The sequence below is a fragment of the Carettochelys insculpta genome, chromosome 13, assembly GCF_033958435.1.
Source record: "Carettochelys insculpta isolate YL-2023 chromosome 13, ASM3395843v1, whole genome shotgun sequence".
Classification (NCBI taxonomy): Eukaryota; Metazoa; Chordata; order Testudines; family Carettochelyidae; genus Carettochelys; species Carettochelys insculpta.
Genome location: NC_134149.1, coordinates 30632019 through 30642616, shown reverse-complemented (window position 1 = coordinate 30642616; position 10598 = coordinate 30632019). Strand labels below are relative to the sequence as shown.

Here is a 10598-nt window from a genome sequence, read left to right as displayed (position 1 = left end):
TGTATAGAGAATTATTGGGACTTAGAACAGCCACCGGGCATTGTGGTGTTCACAATCGGAGTGTTATTGTTCCTGGTACTCATAATACTGTGGAAACCTAGGTTTTAAAGTGGATACACTGAATCACATATTGCTGCTACACTATATAAGGCTGCTATAAAGGTGGGGTGATCGGTCCCGGGCCACCCGACTCCTCCCCTGCTGTATCACACCCCATGCGCACCCACAGGACCCAGAGTAGGTCGGCACATCGTCAATAGTTAATTGGATTACAGCAGTCCAGATGATTAAACTCATACAAAGCTGAAAAGAACAATGAAATTAAAATAGTAGGCACACTTTTGGTGAAAGAGAACATTCTTAGAATCAGCATAAATGAAAAACAAAGACTCTAAAAAACCTTGGAGTGCAAGAGATGCATTTTATTTTATGCTCATTACGATGAGTAACACATTAAGAAATAATAGTCCCACGTAACAGTGACAATCTTATTTTACAGCGTGTACATCATTTTTTACAGCCACATAAAACACTTATTTTTTCTAAGAGATTTCCCAACTTAGCTTTCTGAAGTTTAGAAATATAAAAAAAAGAAAAATTTATTCTCAAAGAACTGATTCTCATCTGGTGCAAAAACAAAATATGAACATTATCTGAAAAACAAAGCCACAATATAGCATGAAGTTACAATTTATCATGTGAAGAGCTGTGTGCAAACATGAAGCAACTAAAAGTATAAATGTACACATTATATGTATAACATTTATGAAGAGGTTTTTCATTAAATAGCCCTAGACCAGCTTGTTATATTAAGCGCCATTTGACTTGCAGCATGCTAACACAAAGCATTGTTTAAAGGGATGCATATTTTAAATGTATACACTGTAAACTGAGATTCACCTCCAAACTCTAGTGGCAGCATATTTTTCTGGTTAAATACTGCATATATACTTTCTCACAGATTGAAAATGCATGTTTATAGTATGGTAGAGATATTTAAAGAATTTATTAAAAGGTGCAATTTTATGTCTAGGTTGAAAATTTTATATTAGCAGGTAGGACTGTAATAGACATACCTGGCATAAACACTGTCCTAAGGAACCTCTAAGTATTTTGTATTTTAATTCAAGAAAAGTATTGTGTTCTTTGAATCTTTTGTAATACTCTTTTTAGAGAAGATCTTAAAGTAGCAAGAAAAAAAAAATACAGTGTTATGACAACACTAACAGCTGCATTTTTCCTTTTAAAACGTCAGATTCAAAAGGTATTTGCAATATGCTATACCGAACAACATTCACCTGCAGTTTCAGATAAAAAAGGAAATTATATACACACACATTTTTTAATCCTAGCACCAGAACACTACCGCTGAGCTCGTAACATAATGCAATATTTTTAACATCATATCCTGCCATAAAATAGGTTAGCAGCTCTTGAAATAGTTTAAAAAAAAATTATTCACCAAACCTAAACTAATGAAGAGAACAAAAAGTTTCCCAATGAAAAGTTAAAAAAAAGAGAGAAGCCCCCAAATTTGACCAGTTCTGGAATGCAATTTCCAGGCACAATTTAAAAACATAATGACCAAGTAATTGACATATTTTCAACACTGCATAAGAAGTTAGAACTGGTTGTCTTGATGAAAAGTTTGTAAATAACCCCACCACATCTGAACCGTTTTGAAATTGGAGACAAATGTTCTTACCGATGAAATGGATAACACAATCAGCTTCATTTTCTGTAGCATAACAATGTATAATACTATTAAATAGAAGACATTCAGCAATCTCTCTGCAATCTTTCATCCATCCTTCTGCATTCTATAGTGCTCTTTAGATTCTGAGAAGCAACAATCATAGGACTATGAGACCCTCGTCAACCTTAAGACTTTTAATACAAAGAATGTAAAGTTATGATTTAATATCAAGCTTTGAAACCAGGAGAAACAGTTCATGAGATTTTTATCCCCAATTAGCATATCACAGTTTCTAAATTGCTTCCTTCTCAACACCATATATTACATTATGGCCTCCTTGTGATGCCTCATTATATGCTGATTTTTTTCTGATGGTCTACGGAATCCCTTTTTGCAGTATTCACACCTGTGGGGATAGTCTTTTGTGTGTATTGATATTACATGTCGTTTAAAGCCAGATGCATCCGTAGTGCTATATTCACAATACTGGCACTGATACACTTTTCTTCCACTGTGGGTCTTCATGTGCTTCTTAAGTTCAGTTTGTTGCCTAAATCCTCTCTTGCACCTTTTGCATTTAAAAGGCAGGTCCTTGGTGTGAACTGAGAGGATATGCCCACTAAGTACAAAAGGATCTGAAGTTTTAAAGTCACAGTGCCTACACTGATGTATCCTTTTACCCTTGTGGGTTTCACTATGCTTTTTGAGCTCAGATGGACGATGGAAGCCTTTTTCACATACTTCACATTTATGGGGAAAGTCCTTTGTGTGAACTGAAATAATGTGTCTTTTCAGGTCGCTGGAGTTGGTGCTCTTATGGTCACAATGCGGGCACTGATGAGTCTTATGTCCTTGAAATAGCTCTATATGTTGTAGAAGTTCTTTTTCATCTGTGAATGCTTGGGGACAATGCTCACATTTAAATGGTAAATCAGTCCCATGTTTGGTTTTGATGTGTGTTTTCAGATTGGACTGATCAGCACACCTGAAGACACAGTGCTGACACTGGTATGGCTTTTCCCCAGTGTGGGTCCTCATATGCTTCTTAAGCTCAGATGGATGACGGAATCCTTTCCCACACTCAACACACACATGAGGAAAGTTTTTGCTGTGAACTGCAAGCAGGTGTCTGTTGAGTAGTCCCTGTTCTGCAGTCTCATAATCACAGTATTTGCACTTGTGTATTTTAGGCTCCTTGTCTCTCAATATCAGTTTATTAGAACTCAATGGGCTTGCCTCTCTGTACCTCCTTGTATATTCTGTAAACTCATGAGTTTTGTCAACTTTGTTTATAAGCTTATGGCTTTCCAGATGGTTATGGAAACTTACTTTTTTGTTAGTTGTAAAGTCACAGTCTGTACACTGGTATTTCTTCTTAATCATGTGATCTGGGTGGTTCTTCATATGCCTTTTCAAAAATCCTCTGGATTTAAATTTCTTCCCACATATGTGACAAGGGTAGACAGTTAAAGGCTGTCCATCGGGACCTATAATAACAGCTGTTTTCAAACAAAAAGAGGAGGTTATAAAGCAAACTTATGAAAGCACTGAATTAAAAAGAACTGTACTTGAACTTCACACACAGAATAGTTTAGTAGCTTAAAACAACCAAATCCCACACATGTACAATTTTAAATACTATTAAAAAAGTGTTGATGAAAGCAAGACATAAAATCACAATGTTACATCAATGCACGGACACTTACGGGTAATGCTTACTGAATGGACTATAAATTAGCGCAGATTGTCTTGTTAATTACCCTTTCTCCCACTCCCAACTGTGTACATCTCCTCTTCCATTCACGATTAAATAACATCCCCACAATAACTACAGGAATTATTTATGTGGATAAGTAATATGAGAAAAATGTGTTTTAGATGTCTTTTAATACAATTTGCAAGCTGGAAATTAAGAAAGTCAGCCTGATGTACCAGCCAGCAATCTGTGGGCCATCAGCAAACTCTCCAAGAACAATAGTTTTAAAATAATTGCATGACACAATTCCATGTTGTTGGTTTTGTTTTTGTTGGGTTTTTTTTAATTTTGGTTTTGTTTTTTTAACTAGTTTTAGAAGAAAGGATCTTTCTATATTAAACCAATACAATAAACAATGAAAAATATTCTACCTGTTTGCCACTGCCTGGTTTCTCCCCTCCTCCTCTTCTTGGCTTTTTGTTTAAGCGCTCTATTTGTGTTAATGCTATCACAGATTTGCAGGTACTGTGCTGCATTACCATTTTTGTTTTCTAATCGTGTATCCAAGTTATTTCCTGAATACAAAGATCAGACACCATAAAAACTATGAGCAAGTTTTTGATTTGGGACTAGATGACTGGAATCACATGGGAGCAAGTCACTTTACATTACCTCAAAAACGTTAATTGTAGAAAGGAATAAGCTTATATTTGCAGAGTTAATATTTACCATAATTATTGATGAGGCAATCACATACTGGTTAAATCTATCTAGTCTGGTACTTCCTGGTCTGGTGACATCTGTCGTCCAGCATGATTTTAGCTAGCTGGATATCCACTTATTATGGGCGCAGCCAAGCTTCCTGCAGTCCCATAAAATTTGCTTACAGCCACCAGTCCTGGCTCTCAGTGTTCTGGGCTGTTCTTTAGCTCTAATTGACCCCCTGCATATCTTCTAAGAGCCGAATAATTTACCATAGTTCAGGAAATTCTCTGGTTCTGTACCAGTCAGGTCCCAAGGGTGCCAGACTAGACAGGTTCAACCTGTATAAGAATTTTATTCAATTTGGACTTATGCTGGACTTTTATTTCTTCCACTACCAAACCTTTCACATTTAGCTGATTATGCCTATTCTTCCCTTCTATCTAATAGTCCTTTACTTCCCAGGAATCTTATTTTTGCTTCCCTAGTTGCCCAACTGTACTAAAAGATATTGATGGACATTTCTGAGCACATCTTTGCATTTAGGATAGTTGTTTTGTCTACAATGCTTATATAACTCAAATACCTTGAAGAAATGAATTCTTGGAGCATGGAACCTTTACACATATGCCTTCTGAATAGTTTGGTAGCATTCATTGATCAGGGTAGCTGTCATTTAGGAATTTGTCAATATTCCATGAAATAAGGGAGACCATTATGAACTTCTGAGTGAAAAAATGTGATATACAACTGTTTTTTCAAAAATTTATGAAAGCTCTTGTATCAAATATCTGCACATGATCTTACCTGCTGCTTGACAGTCTTCATATCTTCTGGGCAGTCTCCTTTCATCTCCTACGGAAAACAATATTTTCCTAATTCATAAAGTGAAATTATGTTTGACACTCATGAAAACATTTGGCCAGCTAGTAAATTTACTGAAGAGTCCTCTCTGTCCTGACTACTCTCTCACAGAGATGCTAAACATACAATGACTATATTGCACTACATATCTCTACAAACTTGCTTTCATTCTTAGGTTCTGGTAAACAACACGTAGTACAAAATAACTAAGTTCCACAATATTCTCTTGCTGCACAGCAAGTCCAAGCATCTTACTTTCCTGTCAAGAACTTAGTGTGTAAGTCTCGGACTACTTTACCATGTCTTGATACAGTGCTCATTCAGCACTTGCCCGAAGAGTGCTTAAATTCTATGGGATGACAAGGGCTATATCTGAATAGTGTCCTAATCTTTTTCTCTCTGGACTGAAAAAGATCTTAACAATTCCAGCATTCTGGCCACTGTGTTCTCACTCCTTTTCAGATGCTTTGGGACTTGTATTCCCCCAACCGCTGTGCAGCTCCCACTGCACCATCCCCTGGCCTGGACTGCTCCCCATTACAGTGCAGTCCCCACTGCACCACCACATCAGGTCCTACGAGGCTTGCACAGCACCGCCCCGTACCTCCTCCCCATATTACTCTGCCTCGTGCTCTTTGGCTGCAACTTGTTCTGCCCATGTGGCTCACTAACTCGCTCTGCCTTGGCCCACATGGGTTTCACTGCACCCCCAATACCCTCTCTTCATATAACTGCCTTGTGCTCCTCTGCCCTTGCTCCACCCTGCATGGCTCCCTACCTGCCACTGCCCCATGCAGGAGACCCACTTCGCCTTGGCCAGTGTGGGTTTCACCATCCCTCTCCTTAAAGTGGTCACACAAATTCCCTGGCACGCATGAGACGCAGGGAGCATGACAAACACCAATCTCAGCTCCTCAGGCTGTCCGTGTCCGACACTTGCATGTTAATACCTCCTTGGCTCCCTGGGGTTTTAATATGCATGCACCAGATACGAACAGCCCAAGGAGCCACGATTGGTGTTTGCCCTGCCCCCGGCACTTGTGCATGACACAGAAGGGTGTGTGACCGGGCAGGCGCACTTAGATGTTTTATCAACATCTCGCTGGGGGCTGAAAAAAAGAAAAAAACTGGTTGGGCTGCATGCAGCCATTGTAATGAGGCTCCTTTAATGCTTAGCAGCTGCCTTCAAAATATATAAAGAAAATTTGCATGCTGGACAATAGTGGAGCTACTACCTGGAACAACAGTATAAAAACCTTACAAGCTAATATGCTTTCCCCTGTGTAAAACCTAACACTAAGCGAGGTATTTATTATGATTTAAGAAAAACAGATATTAAAATAATGCAAGGACCATGTGGCAGGCTAGCCTACAAACTGGTGGTAGAATATGGACAGTGGCTGAAATATCACCTTCAGTGATCCCTATTCCTGACAGGCTCCAGAGACAGATATTAACAACCTTCTTTGGACAGAGCAGAAAGGCAGAAAGTGAAGCCCTAAAAGATTTGGGATCTAAATTAGGGGAAAAGTGAGAGTATATTCCCAGGAAAAGAAGAATCTAGCACCTACCATAAGCAGCAGCCCAAGCAACAGGAACAAAAGTTTTATTCACACCAGAGTCTTCAAGCTGTGTGTCGGGAAGTGATGTTGCTTCCTCTTCACCCACTATGACTTCCATATAAACTTCATCTGCTATTTCAGCACAATCTACATTTAAGGAGGAGAGAAGGTGATTCTTAAATTAATTTTACTGCGTGTTCAGCCTAAATTTTCCTTTGCTTATTTTTATACTATTATTTTGATTAATACTTATGCCCACTGAATCATTTCCCTCCTTCCCCAATACACTTGACCAGGGTTACATTATTTTATTCATATACTAGACCTGAAATAGAAAAGGGAACTATCAAACAAAATGAGCCTGTAAGTGTGTAACTGTTGATGGTTCTTTGTCACATTGTCAGAACAAGCACCACTCTACTTGATAAAATTTAATATATGATATAAAATAGTCAAAATTTTAAACAATAAAACTGTTGAAATGAAACAAACAAGAATTTAAGTAGGCAGTTTGTTAGGCAAACTGAAAAATTAGGAAGTGCCAAAAAATCAATTATTTATTATTTGATATAATAGTCACATTAAATTCAACACGAAAAATGAACTGCTTGTATGAAGTAGCCGCAATATGTATTTTATATACCTATACTTTATAATAACTATAAGCTACTCTTACATATCGGCAAGGAAAGATACGATTTATACTACAGGTTGAACCTCTCTAATCCAGAACTCTCTTGTCCAGTAAACTCCATAATCCAGCATGATTTTATTTAGCTGGATGACCATTTATCCTGGGTATGACCATGTATCCCACGGTCCCATAAAGTTTGTTTCAAGCCACCAATTCTGAATCTCAGTGTTCTGTGCTGTTATTTAGCTGTAATTTACCCCTAAATGTCTTCTAAGAGCCCAGTAAGGAGTGGAAGTGTTGGTAGTGCTGCTAGACCAACACTGTCTTCCTGTGGCCCAGCAAATTATCTTGTTCAGCACTGATCAGGTCCTGAGCCTGCCGGAGTAGGGAGGTTCAACCTGTACTTCAAATCTGGGAACAATCATTCACAAATATCAAAAAGTTCCTTTTGGAACCTTCCCAATATTGGGCATATAATTTTCACTTCTGGTCCTATTTTTAAAACATATTTAATATTTTGGAACAGACTAATTTTATGGTAAAACATCTTTAACATATAGTTAGAATTCTTACTAATATCTTCATCTTCCTGAGACGAGTCCTTAACAGCCATGTAAACCATTTTCTCTCGCTGCATTCTGCCAACTCCTCCTTGCTCAATTACTCCAGCCACAGAATGCCCATTGTGAAAATCACTGTCTGTGACAATTTCTGTTCCTCCTTGAAAAAGACAAAACAGTTAGTGCAACCAAGATGATCTAGACTATCATCTCATGTGAACTAAATTACAAGAACATCAGTATTTTTCTGTTCTGGACAGCCATTTAGTAACACCCTAACTGTACAGTTAAATATTGGTGTTTTTTTGCTATTATAAATTTCAAATTTTACACTCAAACATTCATTCGATTAAACCCTCTTTCACACCAGTATTCCGACAAAAATCAGGGCTGATCATTAGTACTATCTGGATGGTCACACAGGCATAAACTTTGTCAGTGTTTTAAGTGTGAGCAGAAATATTATGTGTTACTCTAAAGCTTCTATTTTATGTCATGCTTTGAATATTGTGCTGGCAAAAAAACAGACCTGAGATTCTACCTTGAGGAAGGAATAGTTAAATTGGGTTGCCATTCCAACAGGCCACTGCAAAAATATTATTTCCCATACTACAAAACAAGTTACTCATGGGATTTTATTAAAGAATCATAGACTACTAGAACTGGAAGGGACCTCAAGAGGGACCTAAGTTCCATGCTTTCACAGCAGGGACAAACACCACAAAATTTACAAAACACTTTTAAAATACAGAATCAGTAAACAGAACATATGAACTTACCTATTTCTACATCATCCTCAGCTTCAGCTTTAAATATATACACTTTTATAACTTCGGAACCAAACCCATCATCTTTAGAAACATCATCGTGTGAAACCTCAGTGCTGATTTTTAAAGGTGTGCTTCCAATATGATCTAATTTTTCTCCAACATCATCCACTGTAAAATAAAAAAGAGGACAGCAAAGTTCACACACTAATTTTATTAGGACTCAAAAAATGATCTCTAGCAAGTTTTCCTCACATTTTCAATATACAAAATCCAGTGGAACTACTATTATAAAAGCAGTTCTATAGGGGTTTCTTTTCCTTTTTTATCTTAATCTAGTTGAGTATAGTCCAGTACTCAATTTCTTTATCAAAACTTAGTAAATGATGTACAGAAACATGATTGCAAAATGAATCACACAAGAAGCAGCCTGATTAAGTCATTAAAAAGTGCATGGATATTTATTCTATGTTAAGCTAGTAAGCCTAGAAAGCAAAATGTAAAATGGATCAAAAAGTAAAATGTAAAACTAACTAATATAACTTAAAAAACAAACAAACCCAGAACCTGTTTTTTACATTCTTCTGAGATTTTCAAAATGCACTACTGTCAAAAATCTCTATTACTAATAACCAGCAGCTATGATTCTTATCAAATGTGTTTTAGTTTGGCTATGAGTTTTGGGGGTTAATATAGTATATTTGTGAGATTTTGTCTCTTTGCTAGTTAAAACTTGAGATGGGGAACAATCCAAATATTACTATTTGAACTTGAGCTACCTTCATGTCTATAACTAAAGGACAAAGTTATCTACTACTCAATCTATATTTTTATCAATACAATCAAACGATTCCATGCAAGCTATTAAGTGGAAGAGCAGAGACATTTTTATAAAGTAAGTGTTCACTTATATATGGCTGATTTCATAGCAAAGGACACTGGAAACGCCTGATCAGAGAAGCACAAAAAAGCAAGCATTCTTATTACTCATGTACTGACAGAACACTACGTACTCCCTTTGCATATGGGCAGCATAAGGTTAATGCAGCACTGAATACCCACTGATGCCTCCAAATGAGGAATGAATTCCACACTTTGAAATAATCTATAATTCATATTGGATCATTCCCCAGGTTAAAAAAATGTGTATTATATTAGACATATAAAGATTGTGAGAATTTTTTTAAAGAGACGACAGTGGGTTATATCTTTAGGACTTGGCACAATCTACTCTGAAAGTCATTTTAATGATACCTACTCAACTGCAGCAGGTTTTTTTGGTGTCACTGATGAAACTTGTGAATCTCAGAAGTCTTTGAATGAGTCAGAACAATACTGGAGCTACTGAAAACAGAACTAAATAGACATAAAGCAGCTAATTTATTAACATTAAAAATCAACAAATACTAATATAAACTACTGCAAAATTAAATGTAACTTAAAGATTAATGAACGAAAATGTAAAAGAATATGCAGCTACAAAATCTTTGCATATTTCAAGTTTAAAAAAGACACACAAAACACTGGGCTGTAAATGGTAAGGGAGTTTGTGAAGGAAACTTGGATCACTAAAAGCAATTTTAAGCTCTTCCTCTTCTTAATGAGCTTAAACCTTTAAATTAAAATGAAAATGACGCTGAAAGAATTATGGCTTACTTGCATTATTGAAATCAGTGGGAGCAGGATTAAGCCCTTATTTATTAAAAATGTCCTGAACAAATGTACTATATAAAATTCACTGCCTCCCATCCAAGATGACTCCATCATATCCAATATCAGAAGAACGTTAATACCAGGAACAGAAAATTTACAAAGGAATTTACAAATACCTTTGAGTAGTAAGCTTACCAGTGTCAGGCTGTTAAAACAAATTTTACATATGAAGCTGCTACAGCACTATATACTATAGAGCATGCTCATGTAATCAGAATGGTGTCTCCAGAGATAAGACTAAATCTAACCATCCATGCACATTTTAAAGGAAAGGAATAGAGAGTTAAGACAGCCAATGTTTTGTCTACTGCAGGGTTTCCCAAACTTTATGAAGTTGGGACCAGTGTTTTTTTCAGTACCTTTTTTTGTGGCCCAAAAATATAAACACATATTTAAAAAAAATG

At 36.7% G+C, this 10598-nt stretch overlaps 1 protein-coding gene across 8 annotated transcripts in view; it reads right to left on the bottom strand.

The window, feature by feature from the left end:
- Positions 1 to 403: 403 nt before the first annotated feature.
- The window catches only part of ZNF711 (zinc finger protein 711), a 37270-nt gene continuing 27075 nt past the window's right edge, over positions 404 to 10598 (bottom strand). For 4 of the 8 annotated variants that reach the window (XM_075007481.1, XM_075007480.1, XM_075007482.1 and 1 more), the window contains 6 exons: positions 8494 to 8652; positions 7728 to 7874; positions 6530 to 6667; positions 4902 to 4949; positions 3824 to 3967; positions 404 to 3195 (listed from right to left, as the gene is read on the bottom strand). In XM_075007481.1, coding sequence (XP_074863582.1) covers positions 2018 to 3195; positions 3824 to 3967; positions 4902 to 4949; positions 6530 to 6667; positions 7728 to 7874; positions 8494 to 8652 — 1814 coding nt within the window. In that variant the 3' untranslated portion in view covers positions 404 to 2017. The other 4 variants (XM_075007487.1, XM_075007486.1, XM_075007484.1 and 1 more) reach the window with 3 other exon arrangements.